General features: G+C 40.3%; 1 protein-coding gene and 1 long non-coding RNA gene across 2 annotated transcripts in view; both read left to right on the plus strand.

The window, feature by feature from the left end:
* LOC107679029 (SH3 and cysteine-rich domain-containing protein 2-like) overlaps nt 1-2,016 on the plus strand; it is a 20,053-nt gene extending 18,037 nt beyond the window's left edge. The window contains exons 7-8 of the mRNA XM_016474440.1: nt 448-532; nt 1,842-2,016. Coding sequence (XP_016329926.1) covers nt 448-532; nt 1,842-2,016 — 260 coding nt within the window. The remainder of the gene's footprint in view (nt 1-447; nt 533-1,841) is intronic.
* Nucleotides 2,017-2,916: 900 nt separating this feature from the next.
* Nucleotides 2,917-10,790, plus strand: LOC107679031 (uncharacterized). The gene is made up of 3 exons (XR_001632996.1): nt 2,917-2,995; nt 10,514-10,593; nt 10,738-10,790. It is a non-coding gene; the product is annotated as an uncharacterized LOC107679031 (long non-coding RNA).
* Nucleotides 10,791-20,577: the final 9,787 nt, after the last annotated feature.

A 20,577-nucleotide genomic window follows, 5' to 3' on the forward strand; every position in this document is an offset into this window, starting at 1 on the left:
CACTCACAGACTTACTGTGTAGGTAGAGTCTGAGTGAGAAGCATTTAAGTTCAAATTGTGAAGAACAGTTTTTAAAGTATTGGAATGTGTCTTTGAATATTTATCTGTGACATTTTAATTGCTACTTGTGCAAACCTTGGGTCGGGATGATTTTATCAAGTAGGACACATTTCTGGAACTTATTTGAACATTTATGGAGGACATTTTTAAATTTTAAAAAGGAGTTGAGCGCCAAAGTGCCATCATTCTTCACAGTATGTGGGCCGGAGCAAGGTGTCGGATCTGGGCCAGAATTGAAATCAATGTGGCCCAGATTTGGGCCAGCTCTGCTTTATTTGGTTTATTCATGGCTGACATTGGGCCTTCGTTTGGCTTGCTTGTGGCCCAAATCTGGCAAACAGGAGTGGACCGCCCAATTGTCATCATTCCACACGGTATGTGGACCAGATGAAAGTGTCAGGTGTGGGCCTGATCTGGGCCTCAGGAATTTTGCTATCTGGGTGCATCAGAAGAAGCTGGGACAGAATAACAGGTGATGTTGGCTGTTAACTAATGTCATTGTAAAGTGGTCTGATTCACTGATTACATCTAAAGTCTAAGCACTGATCAGAAGTGTGTTTTGTTGCTAATTTGTTTAAATATTGTGCTACTGACCATGTCATATACAGGTGCATCTCAATAAATTAGAATGTCGTGGAAAAGTTCATTTATTTCAGTAATTCAACTCAAGATGTCAATGATTGTCTTCTGGACAACTGTCAGATCAGCAGTCTTCCCCATGATTGTGTAGCCTAGTGAACCAAACTGAGAGACCATTTTGAAGGCTCAGGAAACCTTTGCAGGTGTTTTGAGTTGATTAGCTGATTGGCATGTCACCATATTCTAATTTGTTGAGATAGTGAATTGGTGGGTTTTTGTTAAATGTGAGCCAAAATCATCACAATTAAAAGAACCAAAGACTTAAACTACTTCAGTCTGTGTGCATTGAATTTATTGAATACACGAGTTTCACAATTTGAGTTGAATTACTGAAATGAACTTTTCCACGACATTCTAATTTATTGAGATGCACCTGTACTACTATGACAATCAGATATTATGAAAACCTGTAGTGAGCATGAAGATGCTAACCTCAGTGCCAATTAGACACTCACAGTGTGTAATGCTGTTTGTGGAGCTGTTTAATCATCCTTTGCTGAGATCTTGAGAGATTTAATGTCTTGTATTTCAATTGATTTCATCTAAGGCTGTGGCTGGAAGTCAGTTGGCGTTTTTGTTATTGTTTCTCTTTCCTTCAGTTATTCTGCTTGTTAAAAGCAGTTGTTCAAATGTTTAAAAGAATGTTTCGGGAACATCATGCTAACCTTTAAATGATGTTCTATTAACATTAAGGAAATGTTTATGTTCTTGGAATGTTACAAATCAATGTTCCTAGAAAGTTGAGTTGTTAATAAAAATTAAGTTGAAAGAACACTTCAGGAACATCATACTAACCTTAAAACATGTTCTACTAACATACAAAACTGGACATTTTAATGTTTCCATAAACAAAACAATGTTTGGAAAATGTTCTTGGAATAAAAATTAGCTTGGTGGTTACCATCAATTTTTAAAATTCAGCGATGTAATATTTGTCTTTATTTTATCTCTGTTTTTATCATGTAATGATTTCATAAGAACATAAAACTAGAACTAGCATGAAATAAACATTAAAGCAAAAATAAGAAAGATGTACTGCATCTCTCGTTAAAAAGAGCCAGGGGAGGAGGACCAAGTTGTAGTCATGGAGACTGGTGAAGCAGGTGAAGCCAGAGGAATGCAAGGAAAATTTGACACCACAGGACCAGAGAGCTGAGGACCAAGGTGGAGCTAGGGGTTGAGAAGACTGAGGCAGAGCTGGTGGGAGAAAGGACAGTGAAGCTGTTGGAGGGATGCAGGAATCCGGTTGAGCCACAGGATTTGAGGACCCAGGCATACCTGCAGGTCTTGAGGTCTGAGGTGGAGCCTGGAGGATGATGGACCAAGGTGGCAATGATGGGATGAAGGAACCCGGTGAAGGCACAGGGATGACAAGCCATGGAGGAGTCAAGAGAGCGAGGAGCCACAGTGGAGCCAATGGATCGACAGACTGATCCCTGGTCTAGGTCTAGCGTAATGTAAACAACACAGTAACATTTATTAATTAATCTTTAACCATCTAACACACATCAACAGAAGCAAACAAAGAGGCAGAGTCCCCTCCAGAGGAAATCCATGTGCATTTATTGTCTTGGTCTCTTCTGTGGTCCAACCACTGAAAGCCATGCCTTATACAGGACCAGTCCTACAAAAGGGGAGAAATAAAAAGAAACAACAGGCACAATAGCAATAAAACCAATAAAATATCACAACATTATGTCACAGACATAACAGCCCGGATGACCAAGATGAAGCCGAGTGATCTGAAGGCTATTGCAGAGCTGGGAGCTTGAAAGCTCATGGAGAAGCCACTGAGTTGGATGGCACCAGCAAAGACAACGAAAGTCAGGTGGAGCCAGCATAGATGATGCAGCCTTCGGGCTGGGCGGGGCCAGCAGAGACAAAGAATTTAGGAGGCTGGGCAGGACCAGTGGAGACAAATGAGCTTGGAGGCTGGTTGAACCCAGAGGAGGAAGTGCCAGGAAATTGGTCAGAACCAGAGAGTCCAATAAGCCGACTTTAACCATTGAAGCAAAGAGGGAAAGCACAAGGGTGGGGACTAGTTCTGTGTAAAAGTCTATCAACAGCTCTTTATCTGCCCATTCTGAGGTGGACTATGTAACAGACTTTGGTCTGTTATCATGCTTCAACTACGCACCATAAGGGGGCGCTAGTGCGCTCAGGTGTTGGGTTTAAAAGTCAGGTATGTAGTAGAAGGAGAGATTTGTTTGGGCAGAGGAAAGCATGGCTTTCCTGCTGCATCGCCACAAGTCAAGCTGTCCTGATTGAGAAACTTTTGGTTTCCTGCTTAATCAAAGTAAGCTGTTCTTTTGTATTATCTATACAATGTATTCTCAGGATTGCTTTTTGTCATTTTGTGTGTTCTTCATAGTGATTGCATTTGTGTTTGCTGTCAGGCTAGTAATGGTAATGTTAGCATATCTTCTGTATTTATAGAAAAGGACTTCTTGATACATTTTGTCAAATGCTTTCTGGGTAACTCATGAAGTCAGAGATCAAATGGATTCCTGTTCATGAACTTTACTGACATCGTTTATGGATACAGTTGGATTTGGTGTACAAGGATTAAGAACAACTTCCTTCAGTGTGAATCACTGATGGACTATTGTTGGGTGACTTATCTTCTTACTTTTCTATTGCTCTACGTGTACAGATTTTGTCTTTCCTCGATTACAAGGGACACTTTCATGCATTTATGGACAATCCCAGGGTTTTCGCATCCATCATACGCCTTTTATTTCATTATCTGAATTATAATTATTATTATTTTTCCTTCTAAATTTATTTTCATTTAAAGACTTGCTGTTTATTTGTTTTTCATGGTTTGTTTGTTATATCAATTGTTGGTGTCTTTTGTGCTGTAGATTCTACAGATATATTATACTATATATATAAGCCATCCTTGAAGCTTAAACAATATTTGGTATTCAAATTGTTTGGTTTATGTTTATGGTTAGTTTTTGAGCCCTCCCAAAATTTCAGATTTATAGCAGCCTCTTACCCCTTGCAGTCAGAGGTCTGTTATAACGTGGCAACAGGCTCAGACTCTAGGACATCCATAGTGGCATTCTCTGACTCCAGGATGAAGAGAGCAGCAGGTTCTGGCTCCAGGACAAACATAGCAGATAGGTTTGGCTCCACAATAAGAGTGGGCTCTAGCTCTGGGTCTGGGTATGGGCTCTGGCTCCGAGACCAGAGGTCCACTGATAGATTAGAGATAGGCAGGACTGGATGGGGAATGGAATGTTACAAGAAGGCATCCTCCTTGACCTCCTCCACTGTTAGGGAGGAGCCAGTCAACCAGAAGTGGAACAGTGGGAAACTGGTATTCCTCATTGGCATGGACTAAAGGAAGTAATCGTTGAGCCTGCTCCAGAGGCACATCTTCAAATTTTCCTTATTCAAACAAACCTGATGGCAGAAATCCTTCAGCGGCCAACCCCTCTTATAAGGGGACAAAACTGAGCTTTCAGTCTAGTATTTTGTAAACAGCAAACAGGAACTTAACACAGGAGCCGAAGGAAACAGAAAATACACACCAACTTAAAAAATCCTCAAAAACAAACACACAACTGTTGCAGGAAGTTTTATCAAATTAGTGACACAGGTGAGTCAAAAAGAGGTGCTGAACACGTGCCAAAGCATACAACAGTGGATGACCACAGTGGAATGAATAGTAGGCAGACAATGTAATGGAACACTCTGTGCAGTGTCAAAGAACGATATTGGAAGTATCCACAGAGGAGGACAGTGAGTATCACAATGGCAGAAAATAAGTATCAAAAGAGGAAGACAGTATGTATCGAAACTGGACAAAGAGAAAACACTGCATAGTGGCAGCATGGTCAGTCAAACTTTGGACATGGACTCTTGAGAGAGACTTGACAATGAGTGCGATTAAGATGTATTTAAAGCGTCTTTGATGAGTGTGCTGACTGTGTGAAGATTTAACTGTTTATAAATACAGAAAGAGGGAATTGATCTTGGAAGGAGTTGGAAAGCCAAAGGCCGTTCTGGAGGTTCAAAGACTCCACTGGAGCAGACAACGGAATCCACACAGAGCTGGGCAGTGACAATGTTCTGTGTGGAAGGTAAAACGCAGGTGTGCAGTCTCGAGCTACCCAAAACCTCTCTTCTGGTCTGTACCATTTCCAGGCCAAGAGGTACTTGAGACAACCCTTCTGGCACGGGGATTCCAGGATGTTCATCACAGTGTACACAGAACTCTAACCGCAAAGCACGGCCCTAAAAGTACAACCCTAAAATATGTTGGATTGATTTATTATAATATAGTGAAGGGACAAATGTATCGGGGTCTTAACTTTCAGCTGGAACGTTAGAGCCAAATGTCCCTTGTGGAAAGCCAGACCTTCTGTCTTGGTTGGTACGTAGGTGGATCATATCTAGCTCTTCTGGTTCTTTGTACGTGGCCATGCCCCTGGTTCCAGACTTTCTTGCTTTCCTGAAACCAGTGATCAACTGTAGAGATGTCTGATGGCTCACCAGACCATGGGAAAAGGGGTGGTTGTAATCTAGCACACACTGAAATGAAATTATTCCAGTGGCACATGAAATTCTGGATATATTCCACCCATGGACGATAACAACTCCAGGATTTCAGTTAATGGTTGCATTATGTGTGTAAAAAAATTATCCATTTGCCCATTCAACTGAGGATGGTAGCCACATGACAAACTGATGGACACACTCAGTATTTGGAAAAAGGCTCGACGGACCTTTGAGATAAACTGTGGACCATGGTCTGACACAATGTCTTCTGAGATGCCGTAGTTCTGAAAGGCGTGATAATATCATCTGCACAGTCTCGATGGTAGTATGCTTGAACTTGAAGTGGGACTAGACGAAAGGCTTTCATAAACCAGTCCAAAGTGACATGGATGCATGCATACTGTTAAGATGGTGGAAGTTCAGAAACAAGTCCACTCGCAGATGTGACCATGGGCACTGAGTAATGGGAAATGGGATGAGTTTACTGGCTGGGAATTACAGAGGGACTTTTGCCATGGTGCAGTGTACATTTCTGAATGTAACACCAACCATCTCTTGGCAATTCAACTCCTTGCTGAAATAATCCAAATCCTTGCTGAGATAATGGCCAATTGGAATTACACTTTTGTCTTATTAGGGGGAAAAATATCAGAGTTGGTTGGGGGGAACTGGATTTCCTTATTTCATCCCAGATTTATATTGGTAAAATGTGAGGCACTCATCCTCTGCCCCACTAGCCTACATGCCAAAGCCATAAACAACATTTTTAAATATCCAACTCACTTTGCAACTTAAAATAGTCTATGAACTCTATAAAATATATCTCTAAAATACGTCTTTGCAGAATGCAGAATACATTTATGAGACAGCTCTGCCGGGCTCCCTCATCCCTTCGGCTCCAACTTGGTCAGTCGTTGACCATCCGCCGCCTCAGAACTCCACTCCTTCTGCTGCACCTTGTCCCTCCATCCCTCTGGCTCTGTCAGGTTCCACCTTCCCTTTGGCTCTACCTTGGTCCTCAGTCGCTCCTTGGTCACCGGAGCCATCTGCTCCGCCTTGGCCCTCCAGATCCTCCGCGTCGCCCTGGCTCGTCGGCTCTCCGTCTCGGGCTCCACCATCACCTGCTCCGCTGCCGTCGGTCGGCCCCATCCGCCGCCTCAGAACTCCACTCCTTCTGCTGCACCTTGTCCCTCCATCCCTCTGGCTCTGTCAGGTTCCACCTTCCCTTTGGCTCTACCTTGGTCCTCAGTCGCTCCTTGGTCACCGGAGCCATCTGCTCCGCCTTGGCCCTCCGGATCCACCGCGTCGCCCTGGCTCGTCGGCTCTCCGTCTCGGGCTCCACCATCACCTGCTCCGCTGCCGTCGGTCGGCCCGCTGGAGTCGTCAGCCTTTCCTCCACCTTGGCTCCTCCCTCCTTCAGGCTCCACCGTGGGTCGCCTTCATTGCTGCGGCCTGGGTCCTGCCTGGCTCCTCCAGCTCAAAGTCCTTCCTGTCTTCTCCCTGGCTCCTCCCTCCATCTGATCCGCCCTGGCTCCTCCTGTTTTCTCCATGGCTCCTCCCTCCATCGGCTCCTTCCTGGACTCTGTCTGTCATCCTCCTCCCGGGAGTCCGTCCTCAGCCCGAACCTCCACCTATACTGTCTGCCTACCTTCCTGCCAGCCCTTTGCCATCCCCTGTCACCATCCCACATCCTCTCCTTTGGCCTCCTTCTTAGTCCCCCTCTGTCCCTCCCTTTGTTTTCTGCGGCGCGAGGTCATGCCTTCCAGGAGGGGGGCGAACTGTCACACATATGAACTGTTTTGTTGCACTTTCATTCCTCATGTGTTCTGTGACCCAGTTTTTTCCCGTATTTGATTGTTCACCTGTGTCCTCATTAGTTGATCCTCCTCACCTGTCTGTCCCTCATTAGCACCCCTACTTTAGTTCTAGTCTGTTCGGTTGTCCCTTGTCCGGTATTGTGAATGTTCCCTACGTGTGTCTCCTGCCTGCCTTCTGTGAATTACCCTCTTGTGGATTATTAAAAGACTATTTGCCTTCATCTTCTTCGTGTGTGAGTTTATCTTAGACACCTGTTGCATGACAGTAGCTACTGTAGCTTTGAGGGTTTTTTTCCTTCAGAAACCGTGGTACTTTTTCTCAAAGTAGCTTGTTTCTCCATTTAATCTTTCAAATGCTCAAAATAGCTAATGTCTTTTTTTTTTTTTAAATGAGTTAATTTTTTTTCAATAAACCTTCTTAATTGAATGTTAATCTTGGTAACCAGTAATTCGCTCCACAAAGCATACTTTATCCAAATGTGTATCCATGTTGCAAGTGAACACATATTTAATGTCATCTGTGTTGTATTTTCTCTAACCTTGCATAGTTTTATGGTCTACAAGGATAAGGACATGTCTCTTAAAAGGGGCTTACACACCGCGTAATTCTAGGAACTTAGTTCTAGGAACTAGCCAGCGGGTGGTTCCTAGAGAACTAATTTCTCCCTCGGGCCGTTTTCCTGGTTACATTCGCACTGGCAGTGAAGTCTTTATGCATTTACATACATCAACAACCGGTGAATGGAGGATCCCATGATCGGAGCTGGTTTTGTTGTGTGTTTTAGGTTGGAATGTAAATGCACAATTTACATGACCGAAATCTCCTATGACAACTTGCAGTGTTACATATTGAGGCTGAGAAAAGAACACAACACTGCAGACAACAGGTAAATGCCATTATCACTGTTTTCCATGTTCATGGAGTAAGTATTTTTACATGGCTTTTTAAAAACGCTGGGTAGCCGGTGTTTCGTATGCATTTGACCAATCAGCATACACTTACATCACTGGTAGTTCCTATAGAACTGAAGTAGGAGCTAATTTAGTTCCTCCAAATGGAGTTCCTAGAACTAAAACCGTTCCTAGTTCCTGCAGTGCGAAAACGCCAAAAAGTGGGTAGTTCCACAATTAGTTCTGGTACTATGAAAAGGTTCCCGCGGTGCGAAAGGCCCTATTGACAAGGTTCCTCCGGTGCGAAAGCCCCTAATCTGTCCTTGGTATCTGCATAATTTGCCTAGGTTCTACCAAGTGATAGATGAATTTGAATGAAAAGACATTTGGGAATAATTTGGAATAGCATTTCTCCTCTCATTTAAAAGTTGATAAGCTTACAGAATTATATGGTTAGTTGTATGGTTTGGGGGCAGTCATGGCCTAATGGTTAGAGACTCAGACTTTAACCCAAAGGTTGCAGGTTTGAGTCTCAGGTCTGGCAGGAATTGTCGGTGAGGGGAGTGAATAACCAGCACTCTCTTCCACCCTCAATACCATGACTGAGGTGAGACCCTTGAGCAAGGCACCAAACCCCCAACTGCTCCTTGGGCGCTGCAGCAATATAGCTGCCCACTGCTCCGGGTGTGTTCACTACTGTGTGTGTGCGCTTGGATGGGTGAAATGCAGAGCACAAATTCCTAGTATGGGTCACCACACTTCACTTCATTATTTTACTTACATTGAACATAACCCAAAATTTTGGGTTGCAACTCCCCAGATGAGAACCACTGCCTCTGAACAATACAAATAATTATAATATTTTGAGATCAACCCTGACAGACTCTTAATGTTGTAGACAAACAGATTAGGCGTTATTGAACTGACAACACAATGTCCAGCGTTGCTTGATAACAACATAGTTATACATCATTCCACTACTTTCAGATACAGATGTCTCACTTTCTGAGAATGTCAACTCTGAACTGGATGAGATCTCCAAGGTATAGTGACATTTCTGTGTATTTGTGACAGTTTTTGTAGTTTTTTTGTTTTGCAGAGATCAAAATTAGAGAATAACCCACTATTTCCTACATTTCAAGGTCCTAAATTTTACTGCTTAGTCCTATTTGAACTTGTCCTAACAGGAGTAGAAGGGCAGTTTTTTTAGCATATTTCATAAACTAAATGTATTCTGAAGCACAGTATAAAAAAACAAATGAAATATAAAAAAAATAACTGATCAAAATTAGAAAACACTTACATATACTTCCCATTTATTGGTGTTAATCTGGCACCTAGTGCTATTTTTCTTAATTACATGACAAACCCTATTTAACTGGCAGCATTCCTCTAATTTTCACTGAGATTGCAAGATGGCAGGCTGCTTTAAGGTGACTGAAACCATGAGACAGCAGGTTGTCCTGATGAAGGCCAAAGGGATGACCCTTTCAGCCATTGCAAGAGAAGCTGGTCAATCCAAATCTGTGATTTCTAGAATATTGCAGGTGTACATTGACTCTAATTCATTCAAGTCCCCCCAAAAAAGGCTGGTCGTTGGGGAACCGATGAAGAGTCATTTCAACACTGCAGCTGGAATTGCTCTCCAGTTCAGTGCTGAACAGACTAAGGATCTGTCTCAGGATGTTTAAGAGAAGTTGGACTGAAAGCGGACTCTGCAATGACCTTTCATCAGCAGAGAGAATCAAAAGTCTAGACTAACCTTTGGGGAGGAACATGTTGTGTGGAGAGAGGTGAACTGGTCCAAAGTTCACTTTAGTGATGAGAGTAAGTTTAATTTATTTGGGTCTGATGGAAATCATTTTGTTCGGCATTAAACTGGGAAAGACTGAACCTCGAGTGCGTAAAGAAGTCAGTGAAAGGTGGAGGAGGAAGTGTCATGGTTTGGGGAATGTTTTCTGCAGCAGGAGTTGGGCTTCTTATATAGATACATGGCAGGGTGAATGCAAATGTTTAACAGAACTGCCTTCAGCAACATACAGTTCCTTCCCTGCAAGGATCTCCCAATCAGCCAGCAATGTTCATGCAAGACAATTCCCCCTGTCACACAGCAAAATGGGTAAAGCAGTTCCTTGAAGCTGAAAACATTCAAATAATGAAATGGCCAGCCCAGAGTCGTGATCTAAACCCGACTGAAAATCCTTGACAAACCCACTACAGTCACCGAATTATGGAAGAGACTGGAAGAAGAGTGAACCAAGATCAAAGCCGCACAGTGCAAGAAACTAGTGATGTCCTGCTGCCGCAGATGTGCTGAAGTCATTCAAAGCAAGGGCCTCTACACTTTCTACTCATTTTTGACAGCGGTAACCCTCAAAATTTTTAGTTGTAATCTTCTTTCATGCTACAGTGGTTACTGTTCTCTAATTTTGATCACTGTGTTTTCAACAAACAAACAAAAAAGGTTTTTGTTGAAATGCCTTGGTTATTTTGTCAAAAATGTTAGTTGAACAGTAATATACCACAGCTGATATTTCTTTAAAGGAATATAAAGCAATAAACTACTGATTAGATATTGATTTGTGTTTTCACTTAAGGTTCCTAAAGTTCACCCCATTCACACTTACGTGGCACTTTACAAGTTCCTCCCTCAAGAGCAAAATGACTTAGAATTACAGTAAGTAACAGTGTGTGAGAGAGAGAGAGAGAGAGAGAGAGAGAGAGATATGTCTGTGTTTAAATGATTAACACATTCCCATATATCAGCACACAGATGATTTAGAAACATCACATTTGGCTTTTCTCTCTGTTTTAATCTCAGTCCTGGTGACAGAGTTATGGTGACTGATGACTCTAATGAAGAATGGTGGAAGGTGGGTATTTATGTTCAAAGAGCTCTATATTCGCAGCAGCATAGTAGAAGGAGTGGGAGATCAACTCTACCCTAGTGAAAAATATATACTAAAATTTATTTGAAATAAATTTAGTTTGTGCTAAGTATACTACAAATACATTTACATATTTATGTTCTTAAAAATACACTGCAATTGTACATTTGGTTTACTAAACTGGATCTAATTTTGTACTTAATGTACTTTAATTGTGCGGAAGTAATACTGAGGCCCAACTAAAGATATACTGAAGTATGTTTGATTGTGCTGAAGTGGAACTATTGCAAGCATACTTCAAGTACACTTTAAATATCTTGTATTTAAATACTGATATTATACAGATATCATACAGTCCTTATTAAAAGTAATATTAAAACACATTTTAGGCATAATATTAAGAAATGTGCATTGTGCAATAAAGAAATACTCCAAATAAAGTTTGTATTATTATTGAATTATAATTTTATATCTGTAAGTCTTATGTGATATGTCAATAAATATGTTAATGTATTTGAAGTATACTTAGTATGAAATAATGTATTTCAAATAAATCATGGCATAGGATTTTTACTAGGTTAAAGATACTCATTAATGTTCTTTAAATCTTTTTAGGGGGAAAATTGAAATCAGCAGTTGAAATCATTTTGAAAAATTCTGATATTAAAATATTTTGAACTTTAGACAGCAACGTGGTTTTGAAACACAAAGCAGTGCTGTACTTATAAACATTATTTTATTAGTCATTTTATGGAGGTAGTATGAAAAGAAAATGCCATCAATAAATTCTGAAGTCAGTTCTGTTCAGAGAAAAATCCTCTTTTCAAGGGTCTTTGAAAGGGTCTTTCTAGGGCATCCTCTTTTCAAGGGTCTTTCATACAAATGTATCTCTGTTCCGGGTTTGATGAACCCCCTAGGTGAGGTCTAGGATGTTTAATGCAATGTCAGCTTTTTATTTCATGCTTCCATTTGGAGAATGTTGTATTTTGAGGATACTTAAGGAGATGCAAACGGCACAGTGATTCTGTAGCCAGATGACACCATGGATTTGAATATTTTCACTACATTTTCACAGCTCTGTCGTTCTGGTCAGGTATGCATTTTTTACTCTTAGATTTACATTTACATTTAGTCATTAGCAGATGCTTTTATCCAAAGTGACTTACAAATGAGGACAATAGAAGCAATCAAACTAACAAAAGAGCAATAATATGTAAGTGCTGTGACAAGTCTTGGTTAGTCTAACACAGTACACGTAGAAAGATTTTTTTTTAACATAAATAAAAAGAAAACAAGTAATTAGAATAAAGAATAGAATAGAGAGTGCAAGTGTTAGAGGGTCAAGTTTTGAAGTAAATAAATGAAAAGAAAACAAGTATATAAAATAGAAATAGAAAAAAGTGTGCTAGTGTTAGAGAGTCAAGTGTAGATGGAAGAGATGTGTTTTTAGCCATTTCGTGAAGATGACTAAGGACTTAGTTGTTTGGATTGAGTTGGGCAGGTCATTCCACCAGGAGGGAACAGTTAATGTAAAAGTCCATGAAAGTTATTTTGTGCTGGGTTGGCAGTATAATGTGCTGTTCACTTGCAGAACGCAAGCTTCTAGAGGACACATAAGTCTGAAGTAGTGAATTTAGGTAAAGTGGTGCAGAGCCAATGGTTGTTTTGTAGGCAAACATCAATGACTTGAATTTCATGCTGGTAGCCAATGCAAATTGATGAACAATTTGCAAATTGTCTGTGAAATTTATTATGGTTGATGCGCCTAGCCGAATGGTGAAATTGCAATGAAGTGATGGGTTTGCTGAAACCACCATCAGCATAGCAGTGATATGAAAAGTCATGCTTCTCAATGACACAACCTAGTGATGCCATGTAGACAGAGAAGAGAAGTGGTCTAAAAACTGAACCCTGATGCACCCCGGTAGCTAGATGTTGCGACTTGGACACCTCATCCCTCCAAGATACCTTGAAGAACCTATCTGAGAGGTAAGACTCGAACCACTGGAGTGTAGTTCCTGAGATGCCCTTTGCTAACAGGGTTGATAGGAGGATCTGGTGATTAACTATGTCAAAAGCAGCGGACAGGTCCAGCAAGATAAGTATTTAAGATTTGGAAGCAGCTATTGCCAGTCTTAGGGCTGCAGTTTCGGGTGAATGACCACTTCTGAAGCCAGATTGGTTGCTGTCGAGGAGGTTGTTCTGTGTGAGAGAGACAGAGACTTGGTTGAACACAACTCATTCAAGTGTTTTTGCAATGAATGGAAGAATGGATCTGTAGTTCTCTGAAAAAGCTGGGATAAGAGTGGGTTTCTTAAAGGGTTAGTTCACCCAAAAATTTAAATTAGCCCATAAATTACTCACCCTCAAGTCATCCTAGGTGTATATGACTTTCTTCTTTCAGACGAATCCAGTCGGAGTTATATAAATCCGCCCGGAACTGTTTCACTGTATAACAGTGAGCGCAAGCTAGATTAAAGTGATTATTACGTTTTGACTATGGATATTTTTCTTACAAAAACGCATCGATTCGCTACAGGAGGCCTTTGTTCACCCCCTGGAGCTGTGTGAGACACTTTTTTTTTTATGGATGGGTGCTTTTTATTTAACTTCTTGTGGACTGATGCATGCAACACCCGCTGAGTGGCATTAAACCGCTTGAAAGATTAAAGACAATTTTTAATATAACTTCGACTGGATTCCTCTGAAAGAAGAAAGTAATATACACCTAGGATGACTTGAGGGTGAGTAATTTATGGGCTCATTTTCATTTTTGGGTGAACTAACCCTTTAAGAAGTGGGGTTATCTGAGCCTGTTTAAATTCTGAGGGAAAACCATCAGTGTGAAGGGACGTGTTAATGATGTGAGTGCAGGCACAACTGAAGAAGAAATGGCTTGAAGGAGATGAGATAGAATTGGATCAAGCAGACAAGTAGTAGGATGATTGGAAAGGATGAGTTTAGAGACTTCTGCCTCAGAAAGTGGAGAGAAGATCGTGAGTGATTGTCTGTTTGGCTCATCAGATTAAATATATGAATATTCTTCTAGAGAAAAATTCTCAGACACCTCTGCTTTAGCCCCAATATTTAATTGAACACCCATGCTTAAGGTCTTTGCATGAAGTGTCATTTTGTAAAATAAAATAGCATAAAAAAAAACAGATAATAAAATAATAATTTGACATAAAAAAAAATGATTTAAAACTCCTGGTATGCTGCATATTGCTAAGCAAGCTCCCTAAAACAATATTCTTAATGTCCTGATTGGCTGTCCTGTTACTGTTGATTTTTTTCTTTGCAAATTTGATATTTTATATATGTTTTCTCTGATTATGTAATGGACATGATACATATTCACCTGATAAAATGTATTATTTTATTAAAATTAGTTATTTTTATTTTTTATTCAGACTTGCGGTGCTAATTATTGTCTTTAGTAGGCACTTTTTTTATCTTAAATTTCATAGTAATATTAATATACAATTTCTTTCCCTATTTTTTTTGTCTTCCCACAATGTCTGCTAAACATATTTTTCTGGTGTCCTCTACAGAGGACATGTAAGAAATCAATGTCCTGTTCTAATTTGAATCACTGAATGATTCTGATTCTAAATGATAATTACAAAATATTATCATATTTCCATGAGAGTGCTAAAGACGAATTAGAGGGATTTTCATGGTCAAACCTCCAAACATTGGGTATGTCTGAAAAGCCCTTTGTTCTTTACAGTAAATCCAGACTTAATCTGTGCCAAGTTTGGAAGTTCGGGGGAAAAAATACTATAGAAGTGAATGGCTACTTATAACTGTTTGGTTACCAACATTCTTCAAAATAGCCTCTTTTGAACAGAATAAAGACATTCGTATGTTAAGAACAACATGAGGGTATGTAAATGATGACAACTTTCATTTTTGGGTGAACTATTCCTTTAAACATTGTAGCCATGTGAATTTGTGTGCTTTACATTGAACAGTTTGTACAATGTTTTTGATGTAAAAACATTCTTTAATGCTTGACTGAACTGTTTTATACAATTTTCTATACATGAATCAAACATAAAAGTTTGAAATGACATCAGCAAAAGCTTATTTCTTCAAAAACAAGAATTGAGCAAAAATTCATAAATATTGTAATACAATTACCAAACCAAAAATTACTTAAAGTCCTGTTAACCATTTAAATACATGAAATCAAATATAAAATACAAATTAAATAAATGATATTTTTGGACACATGCCGGGCATTGTAATCAGTAGTACTACATAGCTTACTCCTCAGATATAATGTTTGTAACACTTGTGTAATGTGCAAAATAAATTGTAAAGCGAGCAAAAAAATTGCATAAATATATAATTGTTATAGAATTACCTTACAATAAGCAAAACAAACACATGTTGTTCATCAAAAATAAAAATATAATAAAATACAAAGTACAAATTAAATAAGCAAATAAATAAAATAAAATAAAAATCACAGCTTTGGTCCGAAGCCATAAATTGTAATCAAAGTAATAACTTTGAACTCAGGTGCAATGTTTGTAACACAATACCAATACTAAAACTCAGTGCATGAATAGTTATGGGTTATTATCAGTTATTATTATGAGTTATCGGTTAAGGCTTAGGCTAAGACTTGGCCACTGCAGGGCTGCCATTCCAGTTTTATGTGGGCTGTTGTAATTGCTGTGTACATGCACTTATGTCAGTGTTGCAGTACTAGAGTCCAGACACTATATGTGCCCTGTGGAGGTTTACATGACACTGATGTCATTCAATTCAAAAGAAAGCATATTCAAACGTGAATTGTTCAGACCTTTTTAAGGAACTCTGTTTTGGCCATCTTGTGGTCTTGGCTCGGGCTCAACCTACTCAAAGTCTCTGCCTGGACTCTGACTCTAATAAGCCTGTCTTGATGACAACACATTTATGCCACCTCTGAGAAGCATCTGAGCAATTGTGCAAATGCATGTAAATGCCACTTCAGATGCAGCTTCAATGCCACAGAGCTATAGCACTGCAGGACTACTATTTAGTTGTATGGATTTGAAAAAGAACTGTGTCACATGTATGTTCTATGTATTGTTTGAATTCTGTCTTCAGTGTCTTGCTTGACCTAGTTTACAAGTACGTGTGATCATTGTATTCAGTTCACCTCCAGTCTATTAATAAGCCTATTAGGTTTAGTATTCATTTGGCTTAGTATTTATAGTCCCTGTATGATTCCTGTGTTCAGTGTCCTGTCTAACATTGTGTTTTGGATGTGTTGCAAACCTGTTTCTCTGTATTTCTTGTGTACGTTTGATTAAAGACTATTTTCTTTTTATTTCATCTTTGTGAGCTCTAATTAACAATATTCAGTTACAGAAGACAGGACCCAAAACAGTGTTTTATTTTGAGGCATTTTCTTTTGTTTATGTTTGTTGTTCCTTCCATCACCATGGACCTTCCTGCTATCCAGTTATTGTGCCTGGAGCAGAGGGACCCTGGAAATCCACACCAGGGACTTCATCAACTGGCGAACTGGACACACTACCCAGACCGCAGTTCTCATCAAGATGTTGCTGCATGTGTAGAGTGTGTGCTGGTAAACAACAACTAAGCATTCACCTTTGGCCTCACTATGAATGGCTCTGGAGGAGTGGTGTCATTGGTTGGAGGGGACAGGCATTCCACCATAGGCTCATTTGGCTTTGTTTTTTTGGACACTTCAACTTCATGATGTCTTACAAGCCAGACTCAAAAAATGGTAAATCTGACATGCTGTCGCGCCACTTTGCGCCCTTGTCTAACATGCCTCCTCTTGATACCATCTTGCCTTAGGGCCGTGTGGTGGGGCAGTCACCTGGGGGATTGAGTCTCACATCAAACAAGTTCTGACAGAAGTCAAAGTTTCCCAGGGGTGCCTGGTAGGTCTTCTTTTTGTTCCTGTGTTGATTTGCGCTGCCTTTCTCCAGTGGGGTCATGCCTCCAGACTCACATACCAGCCGGGTGTGAGGAACTCACTGGCAGCCATTCGTCAACAGTTTTGTTGGCCTGCCGTGGCAACATCTGTTACTCTGCAAAGAAGCCTGCACTGGCCCTTTACGGGCTGCCAGTGCAGGGCCCCTGAGAATTTGCTCATTGGCAAAACGTTGGCCCCTTAGCACTGGCCCTGCACAGGCAGCCCTCACTTAGCCTCCAGGAAGCCTTAGCGCTGTATTATTGAAAATAATAAAGTTTGAAGTCACCATTATGGAGGTAAGCTCTTGCTTTAGTTGGGCCCCTGACTTCTTAACTTTAATGTTTTTCTGGCTGCTATAACTGTGTTTCTGAAGCATAGTTGATATGCTAGTGATAGTTATAGTTGTAGTTACTTATTGATGATTCAGTCATCATGTAATGTCCTGATTCACTGATCTCATCCAGAGGCTGATCTCTGAGAACATTATTTAGATTTAATAACTTCACGTTATAGTAGCCCTAGAACACCACTGCATGAAATTTTGTCCTGCTTTAATATTTTGAACATTTATAAGTCGTTATGCAGAAATTATTTGGACAGGATCATGTAGACTCACACAGATATCTAGATTCAGCGTATGAACCTCAACCTCAACTTGTTTGCAGGGTGGTTTGTGAGTGCATGCTCAGTCTGTGCTCAAAATAAATAATCTACCTTCCACTGATCTGGACTGGTCTCCCCTGTTTATGAGTTTCCTGGGTTACCAATCTCCTCTGTTTCCTTCCCAGGGAACTGAAGGCCGTTCTCATGGTCCAGGCTTTTATTCAGTGCTGTCATCGTAACCTGTCTCTCCTTGTCGTTTAATTTCTCCACTGTGTTTGCTACGTTTTGATTAGATCTTAGTGGACTAACACAAACAAACTGTCCTACACCTAAAGACAGTAAAACAATGGCCAGACACCTCTTAGAGGCCACAAAGAAGACCTCCAAAGAAGGTACCATGCCCGGGAAGGACAGGACTTCTCATTGGTCCACATGCAGTTTCTGCCCTTCACCGACCCAGAGCCTAATTCCTAAGGTTCTCCAGTGGTTGAAGTCTTCAAGGACAGCCAGGAACCTTGGAATTGTGATTGATGATCAGTTAAGCTTCACAGACCATATTGCTACCATGGCTACAAAAGTCCTGCAGATTTGCCTTATACAACATTAAGAGATTAATGATTAGACCCTTCCTATCAGAGCAGGCTGCACACTCAAGTGTTGTTTACGTTCAGCATGCGCACGTTGTCTACTAAACATAAACAATGCTGATTACGTTGATTACATTCTGGGGTACTCTCCAAAATGGTGGAAGACAGTAACTCAGGGAGAATAATTGCTGAATAAATTATGTTATTATTGTTGTCTTTGCGCACAAAAAGTATTCTCGTAGCTTCATAAAATTACAGTCGAACCCCTGATGTCACATGACTATTATACCGATGTCCTTGCTACGTTTCTGTGCGTTGATCATGGTAATATCATTGCTGTCTGTGGAGGGTCAGAGAGCTCTCAGATTCCATCAAAAATATCTTAATTTGTGTTCCGAAGATGAACGAATTTCGGAAGATGAATGGTTTCCGAAGATGAACGGTCTTACGGGTTTGGAACGACATGAGGGTGAGTAATTAATGACAGAATTTACATTTTTGGGTGAACTATCCCTTTAACACTGAAAAAATATTTGTTTATCTGTTTGATGCATAATAAGGTGGTCTGATCTATTTCTGGTGCTGGAGCTTGTTTGCCTGTCCGGACTGTCTAACCACATTGACCATCTGCCTGTCCCTGACTGTGAGCTTGGATTTCCCTGTTGGTACTGTGTGCCCACCATTCAATCCCTGCCTGTCTGATTTCAATTCTTGTCTCAAAATTTGGATGTGGTTCCCTGCAGACTGTCCTAGATTCTGACCCCTGCCTGCTTGATCAGTCTTCTGCCTGCTGCCATGAACTGGTTTGTTCAGAGTGCTTTTGCTTTCATTTAATAAATTTACTGCTTTGCAATTAAATCTTCAGCTGATCCCGTCCAGTTCTAGTGACTCTAGAGTCACCCTTTGCATCCACTGTGGTCCTCAGTCCCTGTGGCTCCACCTTTGACCTCATTCCCACCAGCTCCACCTTGGTCTGCTGAGCCTGCGGCTTTGCCCTCGCACTTATTTGTCCAGTACCACCTTGGTCTCCACTCTGTCTCGACCCTAGGGAGTTTAAAATATTAGTACTTGTTCTCACACACGCCTATCGTTTCACTTTAGAAGAGGTTCGTTCATCCACTGGGATGGATCACTATTGTATTCATTTTGCATGGTTTTTAAAGTGTCAGCTTTGAGGGACCCATACAGTTGTATTTTATGGACTCCTGCCAGAACAGGATCCGGGACATCTCAGTGGATCTGAAACACAAGACTGTCAAAAACTATCTCTTTTCAGAAGTGGTGTTATTGGGTGGCACCAAGCCATGTCTTTACCAGTCAAACACATTGTTTTCTATGAGTGTATGCACACCAGCGGTGCCACTTCATCAGAGGTGGACAGAGGCATCAGCGGAGAACGAAGTACATTTACTTGAGTATTGTACTTAAGTACACTTTTTGAGTATCTGTACTTTATGTGAGTATTATTTTGTCTGGAAACTTATAACTTTAACTTCACTACATTTGAAAGAAAAATATCATACTTTTTACTCCACTACATTTCTATCAAGGTACTCGAAGTAGAACGTTATTACTATGTAGCAGCTTTAAAAATCAGTGGGTGTTTTTTTGTCTCTAAAACATGACACTTTTTTCAGACAGTCTATCAGTAAGGTGACTGTGGTTTCACCAATTACAACATGTTCCTGGATCAACATCCTTGTTGATCCTGGAACAACATTCCAATTAACCAATCAGAATTGAGGGATAACTTTTCAGGAAATATATTTTTAGGCTTACGATCAGGATTAGGTGCTTCTACACCCTTGTTAATCAGCTATCATTTCACACTGATTTTAGGAATACATTATGAGTAGGGTTAGGTTTAGGGGTAGGGATTGGGTTTAGTCTATATTTTTTGACAGTAATGTAGATCCAGGATCAACAAAAGATGTTGATCCAGGAACATGTCTTACTTGGCAAAATCATGGCGACCCTATCAATAATCACTCTTGTAGGGTTACGTGGAGTGATTTCCCAGTATTTTTTTAATACTGACTAGTTGCAAATGTGATCTTTATTTACAACAGTTCAATAAGAATATTAATATTGTGGTACATATTAGACACAATAGTGTTTGATTTAGCAAAATTGTGTAAATGAAAATATTACCTATCCACCGTTTTCTTGTAAAATTGGGCGCGGCCATTGGTAAATTCTATGGGTCTGGCTTCCGGTCTCATCTGCGTCCACTCCGTCCAGCTATTTTTAGCTGAACAAAACAGTTCGTTTTGCTGCTTGATATTGAAAGTTGGTGTGTCTTATCATATTATTTTAATGTATTATCTTAATTATGAACAAACTGGTTTGTAGTGCAAACAGTTTTACCGTTTACTGCACGTTGTTATTCTCCTTGTTATTTACCTATAGCAGCTAATGAACCGGAAGTCTCATAGGCTCATACCCATAGGCTTACTTCCACGTTGAAGAAAAAGGTGGATAAAGCCACAGAAGAACTGTTGCGTGTCTCCTAACAAAACACAATAGGTCTTGGACTTGAAGCAGCACAGCACAGACCGTTCTGTGTGACATCAAAGTACCGCGAGAGCAATTAGAGGGCATTTTTGAATGTTTGTTTTGATGTCAAATAAATCTTGCTGTTT

The sequence above is a fragment of the Sinocyclocheilus anshuiensis genome, unplaced genomic scaffold, assembly GCF_001515605.1.
Source record: "Sinocyclocheilus anshuiensis isolate Anshui unplaced genomic scaffold, SAMN03320099.WGS_v1.1 scaffold2182, whole genome shotgun sequence".
Taxonomy (NCBI): Eukaryota; Metazoa; Chordata; class Actinopteri; order Cypriniformes; family Cyprinidae; genus Sinocyclocheilus; species Sinocyclocheilus anshuiensis.